This window comes from Propithecus coquereli, unplaced genomic scaffold (assembly GCF_000956105.1).
Source record: "Propithecus coquereli isolate 6110/MARCELLA unplaced genomic scaffold, Pcoq_1.0 Scaffold3, whole genome shotgun sequence".
NCBI classification, from domain to species: Eukaryota; Metazoa; Chordata; class Mammalia; order Primates; family Indriidae; genus Propithecus; species Propithecus coquereli.
Window position 1 is genome coordinate 20,082,528 of NW_012148618.1, and position 26,156 is coordinate 20,108,683.

At 33.8% G+C, this 26,156-nt stretch overlaps 2 protein-coding genes across 2 annotated transcripts in view; one reads left to right on the forward strand and one right to left on the reverse strand.

The window, feature by feature from the left end:
- Positions 1–26,156, reverse strand: part of FAM227B (family with sequence similarity 227, member B) — a 225,297-nt gene that overhangs the window by 62,687 nt on the left and 136,454 nt on the right. The gene's annotated exons all lie outside the window — the stretch shown is intronic.
- The window catches only part of FGF7 (fibroblast growth factor 7), a 65,672-nt gene continuing 50,733 nt past the window's right edge, over positions 11,218–26,156 (forward strand). The window contains exons 1-2 of the mRNA XM_012649452.1: positions 11,218–11,483; positions 12,066–12,620. Of these exons, the coding sequence (XP_012504906.1) occupies positions 12,335–12,620 (286 nt within the window). The 5' untranslated portion in view covers positions 11,218–11,483; positions 12,066–12,334. The remainder of the gene's footprint in view (positions 11,484–12,065; positions 12,621–26,156) is intronic.

Consider the following 26,156-nt stretch of genomic DNA (forward strand, 5'->3'; position numbering starts at 1 on the left):
TATATATAATTTAGAAAAGTGCCTGGCACATAATAAAATCATAAAGGCTCAATAAACGCTGCTGTTTTAATCATTATTGTTATTGTTATTTTCCTCCTGGGCAGAATTATCTCCCCTTTAACTTTCCTGCAGTGTTTGCTGTGAAGATCTGAAATTACCTTAAGGTTTATTCCACTTCTCCCTCTGTTCTGGCAAACCACACCCGATACTATAATAGTTTCATTTGCAAAACGAGGACAAAAATAGTGCCAACTTAATAGAACTGCATTATTTAATTTTATAAAATGCTTAGAAAATTGCCTGGCATGCAGTAAGTGCTATGTAAGCATTTGATCTATAAAATAGACACATATGCTAGCAGATTAGTCTCTGTTTCTTACTTTATTCATTTCTGATGTTTATTAGGCTCATTCACGCTCTAATCATTTTCTTGTTCTCATTTCTTTTTAGGCTTACCTTCCCTTAAGAAGTTCCTGCTAATTCTCACCTATTCATGCGGCCACTAGAATTATCTAATCATCTTCTTCTTTCAAAACTCTACTTTCTAACTCAGATCCTCTAAAGCACCCTATTTATTTTTGCATCCACTCCCCAGCCCTTTAGTCTTCTTTAAAGGGAAATTGGTCCCCTATTATTCTTTTTACATATAACAGAGTCAGAGAAGTTAAATATATTGCCTATGTTACACAATTATTAAGAACAATAATTCAAACTCAGATATGTCGGACTACAAATCATCTGAATTATGAAAGCTCTTCATAGGCCAATTTGTTCCATATTACCTCCAAACACCATATCATCTCACATGCACATAACTTTATGTAAGTAGTTTTCAATAATTTCTAACTTAATATCTATTTCCTATTTCTTAGTAGTTCCAGTTTTTTGTCTTCCTTTTTTGGTACTTAGGGTTTGATATCACCTCATTTACATAACACTTTTTATGTGTCATTTAACTAGTGAACTCTCAGAAATGAATTGCTAATGAAGAGTGAATCATTTTCCATGTTTAGTTTCCAAGATTTCTCATTAAAAAAATAGGTTTCCAAATATTAACTTGCTTTAAATGAGTACACATATAAATCCCACCTTCATAAACTTTATCTTAAAAATAAAAAGCCTGTCAAGTTAGACTACATGATTAGCTCTTTTAAAATTACTGGATAAAAGTTTAAATTACCAGCAGTTGCATCATTATGGCTTATTACTTGAGAATCGTTTGTCTTCTATAATATGAAGTTATTCTCAGAGGAATACTGATTAGAATAGAAAACAGATGGGTTTTTCAAGACTAGATTGAAAAAAGAGATAAACAAGTAGAAAATTAATATAAAAATAACCTATGGAAGTTTCTAGAAACCTGAAGCATGAGTATGAGAAAAAAAGCATTCGAGTGTATACGTGTGTGTGTGTATGTGAGAGAGAGAGAGACAGAGAGAGAGAGAAGAGGGAGGGCAACCAAGCATATGAGAGAGGGAGCTAGAGCAATAGAGGAAACAAAGTGAGGAATAAAAATGCAGACAGAAAGGGAAAGAGGATGGATGGAATAAGAAACAGTTTCAGAATTAAAAACAGAACAAAAGAAAAATTCCCAAATCTTTGTAAATATTTGGTATCACCAAGGAAATAGCATAACATAATTTTACCTGTAAATCAAGGAAATAAAAAACAGAAAAAAGACGATTTTTCAGTCTAAAATGGATAAATTAAGTACAAATGAGATGAGGACTATTGTTGAAAGAAAAAAAATCCCCCTTTAAATCAAAATATAACATGTTCTGGGTGTGGTAAAATAATTCAGAAATTTTATATATTTTATCCCTTCTTATTCACATTTTTGAGAGAGAAAAAATGCTTTTGATAGTTTTGCACTTGTTTCCTGACTTTATATTTGATTACATTGGCAATAAAATATATTTATTATTACAATATGCGACATGCCAAGTGGCCTAAAATGGAAGGCATGAAGAAAGCAATCAAAGGAAGGGAGGAGTACATTATAAATAATTTCATTACCATTTTTTAATCAATCTTTTAGTCAACCCTTTAGTTATACTATGAACTAGAATTATCCTCTTTAATTTTATTTATCCAAGGCAAAAATAATAATAAATATCCCAATAAACCATCCATTCTTAGGATAATTTAAAATATAGTAAAACTTCATATATTTGAAATATCTTAATTTCAGAATTTGTTATCATTCAAATTGAGTTTGGATTGAAACTTGTCTTTCTGCTTTGCATTTTCAAGATCATGTAAAATAATAGGTCATATCAGATGTTGTGGAGAATTTATTTAAGAGAGAAAGAAATTTTCAATCATTTTTTAGTACTTTCATGTCCATATTTGCAGATAAGCTGATAAGCTATTTCCATATTCTTTTTATTGATTCAATTAAGCCAGTTGACAGTTTGATTTATTATGCATATAGTACTTGGCATTAAGAAATAAAATTTCTTTTAAAATATGCTATTATTTTGAATTTTTACTTATTCAGAAGCTTTCTAATCTCATGATACAATGTTTCCAACTTCTAAACTACTTAGGCTAAGAAATCAAAGCTATAATAATCATGCGCAGCCAAAAAATTCTATTAGAAAGAAAGAAATCAGTCTTATTTTATTGTTCTCCGGCCACTATCAAATGACTAACAGATTTTTTTTTTTGCCAAATTAGTCAATTTTTCTTGGCATTAAATATATGAGGTTTTAGTTTTTAACATATTCTTTTTGTTGTGTAATACACTGTGGTGTTATATGTTGATGTAAACTACTCTACTAACATATTTCCTTCTGTCAAAGAAAATACAGAATTCAAGAATATAAAAGCAGTTTTCTTTCTCGTAAAATAACCAGAGATGGTGGTAAATATTGATTTCTTTTCAAAATGTGAACATTGTTATTTTTAAAAAGTTTCTTTCTTAGTATCATAAGAATTGAGCATTATACATTAACTTATATTTTGACAACTCTGAAATCCATTTATAGCTTAAATCAAAGAATAAAGCTGTTTTAGGGTTTTACAATAAAGGTCCCATAACATAGCTTGACTTCTGATATATTTCATGTGTTACAATACTGGGGTCTATGATATTCTGGTTGTCAGAGACATTCTTAATTAGAAAAATCAAAGAGGATGGCCATTAACAGTTTTGTCAAAAACAAATTAATACTACACAAGAAATGCTTTCCTTTTGCCCCAGATTCCCTTAAAAAGAGATTTCATTTCTACGTCTACACTTTTGTGGTAATTGATTTTTAAGATGCTTCTGGTTCTCATTTCAAGGAAGAGGTCCAGATCACTCTTATCCCGAGTGAACTGGACTTTGAGTTATAGCATTCCTCTCACCCAAACTTTCCAATTGTCTGATTTTCCCCTTCAAAGCTGGTTCTCTCCCAGTATTCCTTAGTTCAGCAGATGATACCACCATTTATCCAGTTACAAATGTCAGGCATCTGGAATTTAACTTTGACTCCTGTTTGTCTCTTACATTGCATCTATTTCCAAGCTTCGTCTCCAACATGTATCTGCTCACTCCTTCCCATCTTCCCTACCACAATCTTAGTCTAAGATATCATCATTACTGACCTGAACTTCAACCATAGCCTCAAAACTGGTCTCCAACTTTTGCCATCTCCCAAACCATTCTCCATAAAGTTTTCAGAATGATCACATTACTCACTGATTTTAACCCATTATACTTAGGATCAAATCCAAAATCCTTACTGTTGGTATCAAGGCCCTATATACACAGGCCTTCTATCACCTACCTTTCCTCATGTTCACTATGCTCCAGTTATACTGTCTTTTGGTTTCTAGAACACAACAAGCTCATTTTCATCTCAGAATTTTGTTCTCCTTGTTACCTTTGTCTAGAATGCTCTACCTCCACTTCTGTCTTCTTCTTATTCTCCAGATCTCAGCTGAAATGTCAACTCCTCAGAAAGACCTTTTGTAACTAGATTCCAACCATCCCTCTCCTTTCTGTTATTTGATACCATGGTAACCTATTTGTTTCCTCCTGAAATATCATCATAATTCTTTTTATATGTTCATTACCTGGCCCCATCCTCCAATAGTTTAAGCTCTAAATGAGGGACCTTGCTTATCTTATTGAACAGTTTATCTCTATCATATTGCACACTATATGAATACATAGTACGTGTTGTTTTGAAGTAATTAGCTGAGTAACAGATTGAATAGGACTGAGAGCTTTATTGCATCATTGAAAACTCAATATGAAGAATTTCAAAGGAAATAGCTGATAATTGCTTACGTGACTCTTGGGTCCCTCACACAAACTCAATATATAAGAGGGAAGAAAGAAAGAGAGGCGGAGAGAGAAAAGGAGAGAAGGTAGGGAGAGAGAAGATGCATGAGGAGGATTTCTTCTCTATTAATCCCCTTCTGTACTAAGGGAAGAAGTGAAGGGGATGTTCCTTCACCCCAAACCTAGTGAGACAGCCCAGTGAGTGTGGTATGTTGAGAATCACAGAGGACATTAGAACAGTAGTTTGCATATTAGAAAAAGAAGATTAGACTTTTCTTTAGGAAAAATGGGGGTGTTATGGATGACTTTAGGGCAGAGAAATAACATGATTACAACTGTTCTTTAGGGAGCCTAATCTGAGTGCAACATTTAAAGTGGATTGAAGATTGGAGAAAGGAGATTCAAGGAGATGTGTTAGGAATAGAATTGACATGAGCCATAACAATGCCCTGACCTAGGATGTGAAGGTGATAATTGATAGGAAGAAACAGGTGTGGAAGAAGTTGTGATGGTAGAGTTGACAATTTTTGGAATTGATTAGAGAAATAAGGAGGACACACTATATCTGAGTTAATATCAAATATCATTGAGGGAAATACATGAGTCATGTTTGAAGACAGGAGGAATGTTTAGCTTGAAGAGGAGCTTAAGCAGAAGTATGACCCTACTTTCTCTTATGCATGAATTATTATGTTAGCCACTAGTTTTACATGAATACATATTTGGTGCGGTACCTGGTTTTTCACGGATATATGTTTATATTAAAGATGGTAGACTCCATAACTTTCTTTTCCTTCTTTACTATCATAATTACCTTTATTTTGTCTCTTTCCCCCACTTTTGAGAAGTTAATTTGGTGCTGAAAAGCCATGGTTTTAAAGCTAATGAATTAAAAATTAAACCAATTTTGCTATTAATACATTGACATCCATAAATTTTTTTTTTTTTTTGAGACAGAGTCTCACTTTGTTGCCCAGGCTACAGTGAGTGCCATGACATAAACCTAGCTCACAGCAACCTCAAATTCCTGGATTCAAGCGATCCTCCTGCCTCAGCCTCCCAAGTAGCTGGGACTACAGGCGTGAGCCACCATGCCCGGATAATTTTTTGTTTCTATTTTTAGTTAACCGGCTAATTTTTTCTGTTTTTAGTAGAGACGGGGTCTCACTCTTGCTCAGGCTGGTCTTGAACTCCTGAGCTCAAGCGATCCTCCGGCCTTGGCCTCCCAGAGTGCTAGGATTACAAGCGTGAGCCACCATGCCTTGCCCCATAAAATATTTTTTAAAGAAAAATTGTTGTTGCTAGTTTTACCCTCATTTTGCTGCCTTACTATCTATGTAGACAATTAATATGGAACCAAAGAATAATAATTTAAAACAGACAATGTAATAGCCCTAATTGCACAGATTCTTTGTGTTTTTCATGATGTTCTCCTAGGGGTAAAACAAATCTATCTCCATTAGAATGTTTTTCAACTTTTAGAAGGGCACTAGGCTGTCAAAACCAGGCACCAGTGGTTAGCCCTGAATCAAGGAGATGAATTCTTTCCTAAAATTAAGCAATAATTTAAGGGGAATCAAGACAATCAAGAATGAATTATATAATATGCCTCCATTATATGGAAATGTATTGGAAAAAAACTCTATCTAGTAGCTCCTATGAGAGATCTTGCTCCAGGTATAAAGTTGGTTGTACTATGCAGTAAATTCACAATATAATTTGGAAAACTTTAAATTTAGATTGGCATTTTAAAGAACTTTTATAAATATAAAATTAAATAAAACAAATTTTTATAGACTCAGAGAGATACAAGAGTCAAGTAACATTTGTAAACTGAGATATTTATATAGTTGAGTCACAGGCACACCACAATTTTGAGCATATGACTCAGACTTTGTATCTTATATACAGTTAGTTTAAAAATGTTAGGGCATTATGCCAAGGGTAAGCACAAAGTTTACATAACTGAGGATTTTTAGGGACCTCAGGCTTGCTCAATTATTTTTGGGATTTTTACTCCACAGTTTAAACTACTGTCTTTGACCAGGTTTAGCAGGTTTGGATAGACACATTTGTACACCAGCTTCCTACTAAGAATAAACTCAAACTCCTATCATCATGACTTGCAAAGTTCTTTATGAACTGGTCCCTGCCTATCTCTTCAGCTTCATTCATCTCTCACTACTCTCCCATTGTTCATGCACTTCATTCATGTTGGCCTTCTTTCAATGCTTGGAACACATCAACATTTTCCCCCTACTCCCAACCCCTATCTACTTGTTTATGTTTGTTCTGTCACTGGAATGCATACTCTGTAAGGGCGGAGGTCACTTCCAGAATATCCACCATTGTATCTCTACAAGGCTAGTACATCTGGCACCAAGTAGCTATTTGATAAATATTTGTTAAATAGATGAATCAAGGAGATAAGTAAGATTGGTTGTATGGCACGATCCAGAATTGAGGCTGAATTTATGAAATGGAGCTCACAGAAGAAAAGATGAAGATAAATTCATAGTGTAAGGATGGCTGTGGGAATGTAGTAGAAATAAATTTTGGACCACAATTTCAGAAATACAAAGAATAATATATACATTTATATTTATAAATATAAATCAACCTAGCTTCAATTCTGAGAATTCCACCTTCTCAGGTTGATGAAAACTTAACCTCAGTTATTCTTACTCTTAGGTTTCCCTCTTTTGCTTTAAGATGGAATAGAGTTCAAGGGTTTTATGCAGGGCCAAAGCAAGGGCCTCTGGCTGTTGAGTCATTTGTCTACTCTGGTTATTTCTGGGGTGTTCACTGACTCTATTCACATAGTTCCTTCAGGTCTGGGCTCCCTGCTGCTTCCAGATTTCTTTTAAAACACAGGAAATATTTATGAGGGATGCTTATGGGCCCATCTGTTCAGATACATGAGGTAGTCTTTAGTCTCTGGAGTTTTGTACATCTGCTGTGTGCTGTGATGCTACCAGAAATATGGGAGCTCGGCTCCCCAAATATGGGATCCATAGACTTTTATCTATGCTCCCAGTCCATGGGACTACTTCTCAAAGGCACTCTTAAGCTCCCTTTATTTTCAGGGCATGTAGCAGGATCATTTGAAATGGATTGAGGTTTTACCCAAGTCAGGAAGCATATAGACTTTTTCCCCTTAACATTTCATTTCCGATCACAAAGTTTGCTATCTTTTTGAAAATTTGAAAAACAGAAAAAATTGGATAAGTGAACACAACTTAATATTTCATAAACCTATTCTGCCAACAGGACTTAAGTTTTGACCAGAACAGAGGCAGGAAGTACAATTTTCTGATCATGTCATTCTTCTGCTTAACATACTATAATGGCTTTCTATTACTCTTAGGATAAAGATTATATGCCGTAACACAGCCCACACAAATCCTGTCTGCCTCTTCAGCCTCCTCATGTACCACGGTCCCTCTTATTTTCTCTACTATGGGCACACTGGTGTTTCATTGTTGAAAATGACTGCTCTCTTTCAACACAGTTTTGTTTTTTTTTTGGTACATTCACAGGTTAACTGCCACTCATGCTATAAAATTTCATCTCTACTGAAATTTTCGCTGAGAAGCCTTCCCTACTGCCACCTATTATAAACACTCGTAGTAACATATACCTTTTCTTTAGTGTACTTGTCCATGATGGTCACTTTGCCTTATGAGAAGAGAAATACAGGAATAACTACAATGAAATGCCATTTTTACTTGTCAGATTAACAAAATCCTCAAGTTTGAGAATTCTTCAAACATTCTGTTGAACAAATGGGTACTCTTACATACTGCTAGTGGGATTGTGAAACTAGGACAATCTCCATGGAGGATAAGTTGGCAATATCTATCAAAATAATGAAATATATACATACCTTTTGACCCAGACAGTCCACTTCTGGAAATCGATCCTACAGATATATTTGCACAGTATAAAATGACATATTTATAATTTTATTTATTACAACTTTTTTTCTAATAGAAAAATACTTGAAAAAATTAAATATTCATCAATAGGGGGCTGGCCAAATACATTGCTATATATCCAATCAACAGAATACCATGTAGCTATTAAAAAAAGTGAGGAACCTTCCTAAATACTGAGGTGGGAAGATTTTCCATTTTTATTAAGTAAAAAAAAGCAATGTACAGAACAATGCATATGGCATATTACCTGTTAAAAAAGGGAAAAAGTAATAAATGTACATATATATACACATATACATATGTATTCACTTTGCCTGTGTATGCATGAGAAAGCCCTGGAAAGATACACAAGAAATTAAAAAAATTAATATCAACATTTTGGGGAAGGAATGAGAACTGGGAGAATAGGGAATGGGATAGGATGTAAGAATGCAAAGTAATAACAATATTTAATGATGTTCCCTTCCATTATTTATATTATACGTAATTATGAATGAGGCACAATTTTAAAATTAATTATTGAAATGTAAAATTCATTAAGCAAAAGTTATTTTCTATTATTTATCTCTCTATGGATAAAGGATATAATGGAGGTTGCTTAAGTAAAGTTAGGTGGTTAATTATTACCTTAAAGGCTACCTGGTTTCATGATACTCACTATAATAGATTCTCTGTATTCTTTTCTTATATTCTATCCTCAAATCACACTAGAAAAGTATTAAGCACTGTTTCTTTTTGAAGAATTGCAGGTGCTAACTTTTACTTTCAAAGCACATTTTTTAAAAGCCAATTTTTAGGAATAGATGCAAGAATCTTTTGTTTTACAAATTCAAAAACTCATGAGATGCGTTTCCAATTTAAAATAAAGTTAATTCAATCCAGAAACAACAAAAGAAAGGCAATTCTTCAAAGTATTTCTCTACTTATTCTATCACTATATGTACATTAAAACAAGAGCAATAAATGGTTGTCAATGTATAACTTAAAAAAAAAAAATCACAGAGGATTAACCCATCTAGAGATACCTAAAGTTATTCTTAGTTCCTGGAAAATCCTCATTGAAGTGTAAGCATAATAAGTGCACAATGAGGTCTAAGTGAGGTTCCCCATTACGGCTGTGGTATTAATACATACTAATGAAACAGGTTGTGGGCCCAGCTTGAATTAATTATTCTCCATTGAGGAAACTGATAATGAAAGAATTTAAACCATTGATATAGTTCCCTTATTGAGATTAATATGTTCATTAATATTACTGGGATCATATTTCCGAATCAAGAATATAATAGCATCTAATTCACTTAAAGTACACAGATCACAATTTTATTCTTTGTTTTCAATTTTACAGTTAATCTTTTACAGCAGATTTTAAGGAAGCACTAAGTACTCTTTACCAACAAACTATCCATTTCTTTTATTTAAGTCTTAAGAATTTAGTTAGCAAATATTGACATCTAATCTATTGATTTTTTGATTTAATATCTGTGAGGTCAGTGTGGAACAGATGGATTTAGTAGTTTCTGAATCTCTTTACATTGGGAACTGACTGTTAATAACTTCCATTTCTTTGGAAGAAATATCCAAGTCCTGGAAACTCTGACCCCACTCATTACTGTTATTTCTCAAACTCTCGGGGTTTCATTCAATACACATTAACACCATATTTTCCTTCCTCCTTCTCTTCTTCCTTTTAGAGAAATATATGATACAATGTTTGAACCATCTAGCTTTCAACAGATGGAATTATAGAAGAATCTACTCTCCTCTGCTTTAATAAACTTAGAACTTTAAATATTTGGTGCATAAAGAGTAAATGTGTACATTTAAACTATTCTGTGCTCTTGATTGTGTTTCCTAAAAGCATAGACACAAAGAGAAATCACATAAACTATAATCCAATTGAATGGACTTAATTTCCTTTTCCTATTTGGTCTACATGCACCACCTGGTGGTAAAGTAGTGCATTTCAAGTGCAGAAGAAAATGTGTGTGTACGTATGTGTGTGTTCTGAGGGATATATAACATGGGAAAGAGAATTTTAATATGTGCTCCTAATTTCTGCTTTAGGTTGATGACACAATTATTCTGCACCAAATGCTAATAAAATACTTAAGCACTACCATATACACAAACTAGAACCAGGTAGTAAAGGAGAAAAGAACTCATGTTGCAAAGTAAAATAGCTTCCTCTTATTTACTTTAGCTATAGATTTTAAAATTCCATCTCTAAATTAACATTTATTGTGCTAATGTCCTTATCGAGGCAAAAGTCAAGAATTGATAATCATTGTGAAATCATTTTCTTAATTTTTAATTTTTAAGAATAACTAGTTTTAAAAGTATGTGCCCTCTTCCTTACATTAGTAGTCAGTGTAAGTCACGGGTCTCAGAATTTTAAAACTATGAGGTGCCACAGACTCATTTAAACTAATACACTAATTCTATAAGTGTAGCACCTGAGACTTGGGAATATCATGTGACTTGCCCCAAATCATACTGGTTATTAGCAGTCCAACTCCGACTCAAATAAGAACCTTGGTTTTTCTCACTTTCAGCCTAGGAATATAGAACATAAAAATTATACTTATATTGAATGGTGAATTATCTCTACCCTTAACTCATCATTACAGTGCTTGAAGACACTAAGATGTGAGTTAATACATATTAGTAGTTTTGTTCTGATATTCTGAACACATAGGAGTAAAGAAATATATGTATCATAAAGCCATGGAAAATATTTTCTATTAAAAAACCAAACCCCTTTTATATATATGTTCAAATGAATATTTTTCAAAGTATATACAATTGTTATATTGTAAAAAAAGTCTAAAAAATTCCCCTTCCCCTTCTAACTGCTTAAGAATCAGAGTTCTGTTTCTACAAAATAGGTACCCACTTGAAGATTTAAGCATAAACCATGTTCATAGCTCCCTCTCATGACCATTGAATACTATACAAGCCTCCTTTTATTCTCGCTGTTGTATTCAACTAACAGCTCACTGGTTAAGTTTTAATTGCTTCCAATGAGGTCAGCAAAGGTATTTATCGAAAAGCCCTGAATAAAAGGCTCTACACACACACATACAAGCACACACGCTCTCACACACACACAGAAAATCCTCTTGCCTGTTGATTTATGGAAACAATTATGATTCTGTTGGAGAATTTTTCAGCTGAGAAATAGTTTGTAGCTACAGTAGAGAGGCTCAAGTTGCACAAGGCAGACAACAGACATGGAATTCTTATATATCCAGCTGTTATCAACAGAACAAGTAAGTTACTGTTATTTGTTTTTAAAAACAATGCTGAATGTTTTCTAAAAGTTTATCTCTTTCTCTGGTTTTAGTACTGAGGCAAAAGTAAAGCTACCAGATTTTTGAGCCATGTAAGTATTTATAGCAATTATGCTGTAGAAAATAAAGTTGAAATTTTTCCAGAGCAATTTTGACATTTAACTTGAAAAATGTGGGAGGTTCAGGAGAAAATAATTGATTAACCACAAATGTAGAAGCATATAGTAAAGAAATCTAGGGAAAGCATTTACATCTTGTTAATAGTAACTGTAAAACTCAATTTAAATCAATAGTTCTAAGTGTAGGATGTTTCTCACAAAATAGTAACTGGAATGAACGGCACAGTCACATTCTGATTTGTCTTTACTAATGCATAACTTCTATAAATCTACACATAGAGTAGTAAAGATGTTGACATCCTCTGTGAAAGCTGTTTTAAATGTATTTTCAAAGTATAAAATACACTGTGTGTTGTACTATCTACCCACTGAAATTTATACATGCAATTTTTTATCTTTCTCTCTCTTCCTCTCCCTATTCCTAATCTCTCATTGCAAACAGAAGTCAAGTAGCAAACAGCATCTCAGCAACTGAGCTTATTACAACCTGTTTTTATAAGGATATATCAACAGAGAGTTATTGAAGGAGGAATCCTGTATTGCTATCAGGAACTAAAAGGATAAAGCTAACAATTTGGAAAGAACAACTACTCTTTCTTAAATCAATCTACAGTTCACAGATAGGAAGAGGTCAATGACCTAGGAGTAACAATCACCTCAAGATTTAATTTTCATTATGTTATTCATGAACACCCGGAGCACTACACTATAATGCACAAATGGATACTGACATGGATCCTGCCAACTTTGCTCTACAGATCATGCTTTCACATTATCTGTCTAGTGGGTACTATATCTTTAGCTTGCAATGACATGACTCCAGAGCAAATGGCTACAAATGTGAACTGTTCCAGCCCTGAGCGACACACAAGAAGTTATGATTACATGGAAGGAGGGGATATAAGAGTGAGAAGACTCTTCTGTCGAACACAGTGGTATCTGAGGATTGATAAACGAGGCAAAGTAAAAGGAACCCAAGAGATGAAGAACATTTACAGTAAGTAATGTCTTTTATTTAAAGCACAGCTTATGAACCTTAATAATCTGTTAAAAGGTCAATTTTCAAGTGACATGCTTCTCAGTTTCCTTTTATTTTTTGGAAAAAAATTAAATGAAATGTCATCTTATAATTTCTCTAAAAGGAATAGTTGAACTATGTCCCTAACAACATCTCCTGGAACAGGGAAATCTACTTATATTATAGTTGGAACTGATAACCCAAGCCAAATAGAAAATATATACTCCATGTGCTCAAAATGCTCATATGTTAAGCAAAATGTAAATCATATTATTTATGCTGAAATGTGATTTATTATTTTCTAGAAAAATTCATTAGGAACTCTAATATAGTGCTTAGTAAATGCTCACCAAAAACTACTTATCACTAGTTTGAGGAACTGAGAGTCTATTTATTTTTATCAATTTAATTTCCTTTGAAAGAATATTTCTGTGATGCAAAATACTTAATCTGTTTTCAAAAAATACATTCCTGTGCAGTTGTGCAGAGTTACAAAACAGAAGGGAATCTGTGGTATCCTCATCTGTTCATGTCACAATGAGCTTATATATTAGATTGGTTTATTATTAACCTAGGCAGAAAAATAGATTCCTCCTAACATTTTCTTATCTAAATCTTCTATGTCATAAAAGTTCTATGCTGCCTTAAGAAAAATGTAAATGTGGGGAAATAAAAGTGAGTTGGAAGAGATCTTAATTCCATGATTTTCAATCTAAAATCTTTACATTTTTCCCCAGTTATTCTTTTCATGTTGAAGTATCAGAGGTGTATTTTTCATTTAACAGTTATGATTAATAACCAGTTTAATAGTATTAAATTTAATGGGGTAAACTATATACTTTAAAATAAATTTTGTTTGTATTACTAGCATTTGGACAATATTAATGTTACATCATTTTAAAATACGTGTGTTAAAGCCAATTGAAAAAGAATGCATGGGGAAGATGGTGTAAACACGTGCCTATTACAGTGCCAAGCTGACAGCAATTACTTAAATTTTTTATTGCCTGTTTATTGAGTAACTTTTTGTCTTTTAAACCAATTAACCAATAAACAAGAATTTGGGGTAATTATGTTTCCAATATGAAAATGAGAGGATCTTCTTTTTAATCATAATCGATACAGAATGTTAAGGTTATTTTAATGAATTGACAGTTATGGTTTTATTAGTATTGTTACTGTTATTAATAAAGGTATCATGTTAGTCCTAGAAAATTGTTCCAATTATACTAAAGTTTAGCTAAGGAAATGACTATTTGGAGGAAGTTTTGTGGATATCCACTTTTATGTGAGCAACAGAATTTGGCTTATAATGAATTTATTTAAAAGTTACTGAGATTTATGATGGATAATAGAACCTGGTAGAGATGACAGAGCCAAGGTAGAAGTTATGACACATGGGTCTAATCCCTGTGAATGACTTTGGGACAATTTTTTAGTTTTTCCAATTTTCAACTTTTTCATCTAAAAAACATGAAATATTTACATATGATTTCTAAGATACCTTCGAGTTCTTATAGTCTATTCTATTTTAAACTGCAGAATATATTATATAAATATAAAGAAACCTAAGTACACACTATATAATTATCTCACACAAGTGAATGTTATCTCAGTGGTAAGATGAGCTGTCAGAACTAATTTAAAATTATAGTAATAAGGTTACCAAACCTAAACACTACGGAATTCTTCTACATATGCTGACTAGTTCCTTTTGAATGCTTTTACAAATAATAAAAAAGTGAAAAATTATATGTAAAATCCAGTGAAAATGAATAGTATGCATAATTATTTAGGATCAAAAATATCTACAATTGGAATGCATTCACATATGTAAATTTTATTTAGTTTGTGTTAAAATTTCTTAAAAGGATGAAATTCAGGTATTTATGCAACTACACAAAATGCTAAAATTATTTGATAGTTTGAAACACAATTTAGTGTTAATCTTGAGTAACCATAAAGCCAATTTGGTAAACCATTTCTCCTTTAACCCTAATTCTACAGTAAAAAAGAAAGAAAAAATAATCCTGTATCATTTTAAATTAGATTATCACAACACCAATGTACTAAAAAGACGTGATGTACATTATGTAAATAATCTTCACTTCTATAAGCTTTTTCATAGGCTGTATATATGGTATACTTTCTTGATATGGTAAATTCTCCTAGAAAGAGAAACTTTCATCAAAATCCTTTAAGTAAACCCTAAAATGATTGTCAAGTTGTATGGCTATCCTATTGAAGAAGGAGCCAGTAAGATTTACCCAAAGTTAAAAAGAGGATAAGGTGATTTTATCTATAGGAAATCCTAAGGTACAGACAAAAATACTCCAGTGAAGAATATATGGAAAATAACATATTTAAAGAAAATTATGATAGCCACGTCCTATTATTTGAAGGTTAGCCTTACTAATTTCAAGAGTGAATGTCCATACATAAATGTGCTAATTGACACATGTGAAGTTGAAGCTACTATATTAGGAAAGCCAGGTACAAAAAAATGCTCAGTAGAACTTGTTTAAAATAATCAAAGAGGATGAGAAACTTGAAATTATAAAATTTAAAGATTGTTTACATTCCTCAGTTATTAATTGAATGAACAAATGGAAGAAAGATGTTTCCTTCCTATTTTAACTAATGTGAGTAAAAGGTAATTGGATTTTCTACTAGATTGAAATGCAGCAGAGTTCAGAAAGTAGTAAAGATCAGAATCAACCTCTGAATTTCATTTTCAATGTTTTTTTTTTATTTCAGCATATTATGGGGGTACAGATGTTTAGGTTACGTATCTTGCCCATTCCCCCCCTTCCTCCCCTAAGTCCAAGTTTCAAATACGTCCATCCTTCGAGTGGTGCGCATTGCACTCTTTGTGTACATTTTCAATGTGATACCTTAAATTTTTTTATAAGGCTATTAATCACCCTTCTCTGGAGGTCTTTTAAGATTGTATAAATTTTAATGTCTTAGATGATAAACTTTGATGTAAAAAGTAAGATGCTAGTGAGACATAATGTTCTCTCAGTTACCATTAGAAAGTCCCCAGTCCATTCTCATGGCTTTTCTTTGAATGAAAGGAAAAATGACGCAAGAATGTTAATGGGCCTCAGAGGACTGCTTACTTAATCAGCAGAAGCACAGCTCCCACACAAAAATGTGGTTTTTAAGATATTGGTAAATATGGATTGAAGCTAATAGGAGAGGTGAAAAATCTGGGTGTATAATTCTGCTTTCAGAAGATGTTGGGCTGAGGTAGACAGACGGAAGGCATGGAGGAAGAGAAGGGGAGTACTGAGGAGGTGGATGTGACTGTAATGTCTCATATCTTTAGGGAATTTTTAAAAATTACTTAAGCTACTCTGGATTGTGAAGTTCTCACTAACTTCAGTCTTACCTTAATTACTGTGCTGTCTTATGAAATATTCTAAGTTTAGATTAGAATGAATACATTGCAGAAAGAGTGCACCAAGAAACCCAATAGAAATAAGATTTGTATTAGTAGACGTATGAGCAAGAACTATGTAGATGGGGGAATTCATGAGAGGCCAAGAGAAGCTGGACCACATTTTTTACTCTTGAGGGGACAGAGCTGTTATTAGGGAACTGATTCTAGGGATTGCACACTGCTCTTACCAAAGAGGCAGAAAGTGTTTCCTCTTTACTTGTTCTCTCTGGTGGCTCCATATTTAGCCTTACGGTAAGTTTATAAGTGATGAAACTAGTACCTGATCGAACTAATAATAAGGAAAGCATAAAATGTCCCTTCAAGATGCACATTCAAAATTAACTATGAATTCATGCTCTCTGCAAAAGGATAGCATTGAAAACACTATACAGGGACTGGAAATGAATGTTCAATACTTTCACTTCTGTTGTCAGAGCTCTCCCCTTGGGGACAAGGCTAGAGGGTGAATTTAGATGACTGCTGGACCAAGCAGCCCATCAGCAGCCAGAGGCAATCACTCCACACCTGACAGAAATAACACTGTTGTTTAAGCTGGGAATTGAGGTGCTGAGTGAGAGACAGCAGCAGTGCACTGGGCACTTGGTGACTGCCCTGCGAGACAGATGTGGAACAGGGAACCCAATCCCTCAAGATGACTTTCTTGCTTTTGGTATCCAGTTACTAAAAAGTTGTGCTCTTCCCAACAATAGTCAATATCATTCATTCCTTTTAAGAAGAAACACTTAATTGTCATAAACCACTGATCCAAGAGAAAGTATGCCTCACTTGGTTATAATTGAGCATTGTTAGTTCCATAGCAAGAAAAGGGTTAGCCATCCTGAAAACTGGCCAACGATTTGGCAATATTCTCTTTTGGATTGTTACACTGTGATGGGATATGGCCTAACAATTGGCAAAAAGCAAATAAACACAGTGTTGCTGGATTTGACTTTGGCCACAAAATCTTCAGTGACTCAATTGTCAACAATTCTTTGGATAAGCTCCTATTCAACAATAATCTCTGCTAGTAGCTAGCAAATATGCATGTCACCTCTGAATATGGAGATGGTAAATTTGTTTATGTTCTTAGCAAGTTATCTAAAAGAATTATAATTCACAATATCAAAATAAAAAATAATAATATAAGGATAACCCCTGCCTTTGAAAAATAGACAATAAGGAACATATGTATGGATTTGAACCAAAATCCTAGAAATTATTGACAAGGTAGAATCCTGTAGAACTGGTAACATACATTCTCCTTAGTAATTTGTCAAGGCAGATTTGGAAATATTAGCTACTCTTTAAAAACTTTAATATTAAGGATTATTTTTCATTTTATAATCTTCCTTTTTTTTGGCTATCACATGTGCTTGGCACTTATTAAGTACTAACAAGTTCATTCATTGCCACTGGCGTATCTCTTATCATCTCTTTTTTCTTTTGTAAAGCCTTATCTAAACAGACTATTTCTATATCACTTTCATGTCTATATTGATCTGGAGCATCTGATCATATATTTTCCCTTGTGACTCAGGTGTATGACAACTCTTCAGCCTATAGTTTTAGAACATGCAGAGGCACAAGTGAATTGGAAAGAATGCAAGAAGTTAGCTTTTAGATATATGCAAGGGGTTGCCCTTTCTAGATTTCTCTATTTCTTAACCTTGTCTAAATATTATAATCAGCTGGGGAACTTTAATAAAATACTAATGCCAGGTCCCACTCACAAAGATTCTCATTAAATTGCTCTGGGGTGAAGTCTAGGCATCAGGAATTTTAAAAGCTCCCCAGATAATTCTGACAGGGTAGGAACCACTGAACTAAGGGGATCACATTAGGTTACCAGGGAAATTGCAGCACAGTTAAATTAGAATCTCACGAAGGAGGAAAGAACTCAGGCAGCAGTGTTTGTTAAAGTTCTTCAGTGATTCTAAGGTGCAGCTAAGGCTGCAAATCACTGCTTAAGGGCACCAAGAGTTCTAATTCAACCTGGACCTCCTCAGGTGTCCTGGGAATGTTTCCAAACTCTTAGAGGGCTTCAGAGTTGACTTGTACCCTAGAGGATTTTGAAATAAGCTTGATCAGGGAAGAATCTCTGAATTATACATTGAGGAAGTTCTTCTGGGCCTATCTGGCCTCTCTGACAAATCTCAGCGGCCTCAACATTTGGATGTACTGACAGGGAAATGCATGTGATGACAGCTCTGTAGCTACTATGTAAGAAGGTTGCTATGGTGAGTGAGTTTGCCACAGGGAAGGATAGGTCCCATGTCACAGTCTCACAATGAGAGACATGTCTGAATCTCTTATGACTCTTTCAGGTGCTACAGTATGGGACCTGAAGTACAGGCATTGATATCCACTTACTCTGCACTTAAATAAGCCACTTCTACCTAAAACCTTAGATGCCTCAAATTAGGGTCTCACTTCTCAGGCCACCCCACAAAATTCAAAGGCAGAGATTTAAAGAGACAAACTCCAGCCTAGAAAACCCAGTGGGGAGGGAACCACAAGTCTAGAGGGTTGTCTTAGTCTGCTTTGTGTTGCTATTATATAACAGAATAACACAGACTGGAGATTTATTTTTTTTAAAAAAAGATATTTATTTCTCATAGTTCTGGAGGCTGGGAAGTCCAATATCAAGGTGCCACCATCTGGCAAGGATTTTCTTCCTGTGTCATTCCACGGTGGAAGGTAGAAGGGCAAGAGAGCTTGAAAGAGCAAGAGATAGGCAGGGTCAACCTTTTGTAATAAACTACTCTTGTGATAACAAACCTACTCTCTTGATAACAAACCCACTCCTGTGATAATGACATTAATCCATCCATGAGGGCCGAGCCCTTATGGCCTAATCACCTCTTAATGGCCCCACCTCTTAGCACCATTACAATGGCAGTTAAATTTCGACTTGAGTTTTGGAGGGGACATTCAAACTATAGCAAGGGTTTATACATATTAGTGAAAAGGACATGAAGCTAGTTTGTTCCATTTGTATGAATGAGATGATGTACAATATTAAGGCAAAGCTTTCTTTATTTTCTAAGGATCCTAGCTTTCTTCCCTTGCATCAAATAACTTTTGGCAGCACAGTAACTTTCCTAACTATTAGAATACAATACATTTTTACATTTTATTTTCACATATGGCACATAGAAGAAAATGCAGAGTTTTATGTACTTAAGTAACACGGAGAAAAAGGAACTCTTGTTAAATGAAATGGGCTTCACTACGAACTCCTTCCTTTTCTAAACAATATCCAACATTTCTACCGCCAAAATCGGTTGAAAATGAAAATTCTCTGCCTTTAACATGGTTTAGAAAGTGATGTTAAAGAGTTACTGAACATTTAACCGCTTCTGGACCAAGTTTTATATCTGTATTTGAGGTTATATCTGGACCTACTTTAAGTAGAGAAGCCAAATCAAGTTCACTAAAAAGAAAATGTCATTAAAGTTCCTTAGCTATATGTATGAATGTGTTTGTGCAGTAACATATAAAGACAAAGGGATTATGATGGGAAGGAGGAAGGAGAGTTATCCAGTATCCATGCCCAGGTAAAACCGTCTTTAGGCAGGCAACATAATTCTCAGAGAAAAAGAGTTTGATATATATTGAGAAGAATTGGCTCTAGAGATTCTCCAGTTGTTCCAGTCAACTTTCCCCCAGAAGGAAACAATCTCTTCTCCTTGGAGTGGTCATGCTTACTTCATAGAGCCATTAGCTAATACCCTCCCAAGAATAAAAAGGAAAAAAAAAATCTTTGTGAATAGAAGGGAAAAGAATGAAAGAGAAAGAGGAAAAGGACTTTATATAAAAATTAATGGATTTTAAATCCTCTGTAAACTTAAAATGAAGTACAAAGGATTCTCATAAAATGTAACTATACTAACCTTTTTGATGCACTTAAGGAATGAGGGCAATAGAATGCAATGGATTGATAAGATAGTAGAGGGAAGATTTCTGAGATCAAAACAAAACAAACAAAATGCTCACGGTTGGATTTAACTGGAAATTGCAGTAATAGTGCACAGAGGAGTTCAAATGGTGATAGATTCTTGTAAGTATTACTCAAATAGGGGGTTTGAATCTATTAGTTAATTTTGTGCCTAAAACTATAATAGTCTTATTATAGTTTGCTTATTATATCAGGATTATTCTAAAACTGAGTTTATTTTTTATGATTAATGTAATAGAAGAGAAATGAGGCATATTTCAACATTCTTAAATACCATATTTATCATACTCTATTGTAATATTTCTCATTTTACCTGCCTGTTTGAACTTTAGATGTAATTGTAGATAATGTTGAGAAAATGACTAGTGATCAAATTCAGAATCAACTCAGCTTTCAGAATTTTCTTAAGGAAGTATTTCCAAACTGTATTTCTTAGAACTCTAGTGTCCCTTGATGTTTCCTGCAGCAGAGTTTCTATGACTAGCCCACTGGGAAATATTAGGTTAAATAAGTTGAACCATTTTTTTAGCAGAGTTTCTGAGTCCATACTACAACTAATATGAATTGCAAAACTCTAGGAAAAGAGAGCACATGATTTCCCAAACTTATTTGACAGTAGAACATCCCTCCTTCCCCCTGCCCCCACCCCCCTCCCACTCCCTGGCTTGGGTAGAACAGTTAAATTTCATTATATTGCAACTTGAGAGCTATTGTCTTGGGATCCATTTTTGGTGTGGTCAAGAACTAAATCAGGCCGGGTGTGGTGGCTCAGGCCTGTAATCCTAGCACTCTGGGAGGCCGAGGTGGGAGAATCGCTCGAGGTCAGGAGTTTGAGATCAGCCTGAGCAAGAGTGAGACTCCGTCTCTACTTAAAATAGAAAGAAACTAGTTGGACAACTAAAAATATATAGAAAAAAATTAGCCAGGCATGGTGGCGCTGTAGTCCCAGCTACTCGGGAGGCTGAGGCAGAAGGATCGCTTGAGCCCAGGAGTTTGAGGTTGCTATGAGCTAGGCTGACGCCACGGCACTCTAGCCTGGGCAACAAACATAGTGAGACTCTGTCTCAAAAAAAAAAAGAACTAAACCAATCTGCCTCTCAGTTGTATGATTCAAATAAAAAGCCTATAAAATTGACCTGAACTAATATTTTAATAATGACCTTGAACCATGTACTTAAGCCAGTCAGGAACCTATACATGATTTTGGAGTATTAGAGCAGTTATTTCGGGTATGGATGCTGGGCTAAAATTTAGAGATTTGCAGTGGTATTTAAGCCTAATTTTAAGTTCTTTCTGAATTCTGAGCATTTTATATGACCATTTTCCTAACTTGAAATTATGCCCAATAGGTATTATTTGGGCAGCCTATAAATTGACCAAAAAAACTTCCCATGCAGTATTCTAAACATGTTTTAGGATTCTAACATGATTGAAAAATTCTTATTGTATGTACCTAACATAATAAACTTTCTTTTACTTTTCAAAAAAGTGGTTTGAACAAAAGTTATAGTTATTTCAATTATATTAATAAAGAAACAAGTTTCATTTTCTGGCCAAAAACTATTTAGAAATTTGAAATTTAGCATAACCTGATGGGAGGACTATAAATTTAATGAATTAATTTCCATATCCTTTGAAAAAGTCACTTATTTGAGATTTTAAAAAGAGATAGGGTCAGTAATAGTCTTATTCTCTTCTGTGCCCCAATTGCTTTTCTACCTGTACACAGCACATCTACCTTGTCTTATGGTTCTCGCTGTTTGCATTTAGCACTGCCATTAGAATGTCAGTTCTGGAAAGATAAGCACCATATCTTACTCCTTTTATTTATCTCCCCATGATAAAGGAAGCAGCACTTAGCCCAATGCAAGAGGTGGAAGAAAGGAGAAAGACTGGCAATCACTCAATATATTTCTCCTTTAATTTATTACACATCTAAAATTAGTTATAATTAAGAAATAAATTACTAAATTATCATGAAAATTCAATGCAGACAAGAATTTAAAGCCTTGCTGGAATAAAAGAAATACACCTCACTTCCCTCTTATTCTCAATCATTAAAAATAAAAAGATTGGCCTCCAGAGCTAATTTGACTTAATGTCTTTCTATGTAATTTCAAAGGATCAGTGGAAAAGTTAGTTTATTTTAGAGGACAACTATATAAGCAGACACAGGTACCACTGGTGACACTGGAAGGGGGATTGGCAGGGCATGGTGCAGACCAATCCTGGAAGAGTTGTGACCCTCCTCAACACATTTTTATTGTCATCTGACTATCAACTAATCCATGAATATCAAAAACTATATGCAGAAAAAATGGTAATTAATAGTTGATATTGGTTTGAAGAATATCTTCATTAAAAGGAGATACCAAGAGAAAAAGTGTTTAAGAATTAAATGAGCTACACTAGTAGAAAACAAGCAGTGGGCTAATAATTTTTGGGCAGGGGTCAAATCCTGGACTTGGTGATTAGCATCTCAGTGCTAATGTCCATGTTTTTAGAGAATTAACAGTTTTGTTGGGGGTGGTAGAGGAGAGGGAATATGTACAGGGAGAGAAGACTAGGGAGAAGTGGAAAGTTTGTGAATCCACTGTCAATTTGCTTTCGTGTGAGTAGCTTGATCTTCAGGAAGAGTCTTTTGGTGTCTTATGTGATACTCCTGACTACAGGCCTGGTTTGTTTGGTTCATATTGAGGCAACTCTCATGGGGAGGTCACCCGTAGGTTGTGGGCAGTTTTCACCTTTGTTTGCATGAATAATGAAAACATGATACAAAATTTTAAAGATTGGTGACCTCCCTTTTCATTCTTTTATGAATTCAACAAATAGTCATTGATATTTCCCTTTGCCAGACTGAGGAGGATATAGTACTTAGCAAATCCACAGTCCATGTTTTTGGGAACTAATAGTTTAGTTGTGAGTCAAGGAAGAACAACAAGTGAGAGGGGGCAAGTTTAGAGCACAGAGGGGATTGCCTAACCTAACATGAGAAGGGGGTATAGAAATCTTTTCTGAGAGGAAATGACCTAAAGGATGAGTAGGATGAAAGATAGAGGCCAGATGTATTATCCTCAGAGGAAATGCTTTTTGTAGATGCTTGATGTTAAGAGAGAGTAGAGTACTGCAAGGCTGGGAAATGAGGTGATTTAACATCTTTCCAGTATCAACGTTAAGCTCACCAGTGTAAACACTTTTTTTCTATTAAAAATATGAGAACATTTGTTCTTTATCAATTTTCAGAATTTGACTGATTTCTATGTTTATTAAAAACATAATTACCCCCCCAAAAACCGTTAATTCTCCAAAAACATGGACCATAGATTTGTTCACTACTGTATCCTTGATCTGTCAAAAGGAGGTATCAGTGACTCTTTGTTGAATCGATGAAAGAATGAAAGAAAGAAGTCACCAATTTCTCAGTTTTGTATAGTGTCTTTCATTTAAAGGGTAACTTTTTTGAAGGCATAGTTAAATTGGAATAGTGTTTCTTCTGGATAAATGCATATTTTTCTCTTTTTAATGCCTTTGCAATCTTTGATCATTATTGAGACCTACTTAAGTCAGCTGTTCACAAATACTCACTATAAAAGCTATATTGTCATTATGGAGGATTTTTTTCCTTAACAGTTTCTAAAAAGCGAGACAAATAATAATTTTGAGGCATATTATTAGCATTTAAGGACCAAATTATGGAAGTTACCTATTATATTTTATAAGATAAGACATACTTTTACTACGATGAGTGCTGGATTGCCTGTTTCAGCTGTGTAACCCAGAGACTCAGTAGTCAAGCACCTGTGCATAGCTTTACTCCCTCTAATTCATTAAGTAGGTAATGAGGTAAGACATTTTCTCAGTCAGATAAAACTACTGAGAGGTCTGTTTCTGAGAAATTAGCCTCACCTCCCTTTTTGTACAAATAATGTGTTGTAAAATAATGTTTGGTGTTTAATAGGTACACAGAAGTCCCTTCAGCTTTGAAAAGATTCTGGTCTTCAAATTTTCTATTAACTGATCAAATATTGTATAACAATATATCCCCAAAGAAGATAAGCATAAAACTATATCATGGTCATTAAGTTGTACTTTAAAATTTATGATGTTTTAAAGTACTATTTAATAGTTTATTAGGTATTCACATTAATATTACTATTGAACTTATTGTACTGTGTAGAAATAAATTTTGTTATTGCTGTCATAAATCTTCTAATTTAGTCTATGCAAAATTGTACAATTTACAACTGGGAATATTTTTATTGGGTGACTAAATATAAGTATATAATTTAAATGATGATAATTATTTAAAAATACATATGCCAATATTGAAATTGGTATAGAATACTTTATTCCATTCTAATTCATTCTCAAAATACCTCCTTGATGCAATCTTGCAATCACACTATTACTTCATTTCTCAGAGAAAAACAAAAGACCTTTAGGAAATTAGCTCTCTTGTTAAGTTTCCTGGTATATAAGCTTTAGTTTTAAAATTATACATAAGTCTGTTTTGCCTATTTAGATGTTGCTCATTTTAATTAAGAAAGATTTATGTTCAAAACTAGCCTATGATTCAAATGATCAAAAACCTTTGTGCACAATAATTGATTGTTCTCTGGAAATATCTGGATGGTCATATAACTTTCAAAGAGTAGATATTGAATAGTAGGTCTGATGAATTCACTGTGCGAGTAAAATCATTGCATATTACAGAGCAAGAAGTTCATGTATAGAATACTGCTTTAAACCTTCTAGTTCACTTATAATCAACAAAAGTTGGTTAATAAGAGACTTTGAAGGGGAAAAAGCGAGTCGTTTTTAAGTAACATCTTTCCCTCAATGAAAACCTAGGTCCTTAGTATTAAGACAACAACAAAAATCACTACGACAAGAGTTAAACTTATGGGTGGTTTCTATGTGCTCAAAGTGTGCTAAATGCTTTTTATACCTATAAAGTATACAGATTTATTCTCATTTTGCAGCTAGGGGAGCTTTAGTTCACAGAGTTAAGTAACTTGCTCTAGGTTACATAGCTAGTAACTGTCAAGAGTTGGGAAGTGAATCCAAGTAGGTTTAACTCCAAAGCATAGTTTTAGTTATCACCACATGTATCGCTTATACTGTCACTGGTGTTATTAAAACATCACATGTTAATTTGTACCATGCGGTGGGATAATTTGCATCTGAAGAAGTAAAAACATCTGAAAACTTTTTTCTCTGTAATATGATCTAATGAGTACTTGGCATTATCTTCTTCTTATTAAATAAAAACTTTACTCCAACTTTCCTTGTACAAAACATCTCCATCTGTCTTCCCCTGAGTTGGTGTAGCAACCTTCAGTTTATTTTGCTTACAAATTGCTAAAGTGCTACAAAATTTAATTTGGTTGTATTTTAAATACATTTCTGACATTTATCAAAAATATTTATACTCCTGTTCATTAGTTTGTGTCTGCATAATTATTATAGAAGGCATATATATACACTTTAATTTCAGAGAATAAATCAGTCATATCTAGGAATACATGAAGATAATTTCCTTATCTAAAGGACACTAAATCCAAATAGAAAAAACACAAAAACAAATAAAAGAATCAGTAAAGAGTTTATTATAATAAGCACTTCTGAAGGATAAATTGGAAAAAAAAAAGTTTACTGGCAAATAAGTTCTTTCCTTTTGTCGATGATTACTATGTTCTGAATTTATTTCTAATCCTCTTAGGACTCTGCCTAACAAAAAGAAAGAAGCAAAAGAAAGGGAATAAAAATGATGAGTTAATGCAAAGATAGTATATCTGGAATTCTGTTTTAAGAAATTTTTATGTGATTCTGGGTAAATTATATTCTATCTCTATTTCTCAATGTTTTTCTGGAAACTAGACATACGCATTATTTGTGGCCTGATTAACCTTGGGTTCTCTCAATGTCTTAAAAAATATCTTAGAGGGTTTGTATTCTGAAAGTTATAGCAGCTCTTTCCAGCAATTAGAATACCATTTATTTACAATATTTATTGAGCATATATTGTGTGCCATGTACCGTGGATGCATAGATATACAACACTATTTGAAAAATTTCAGCCTACTTGTGAATACCAACACCAAGTCAATTT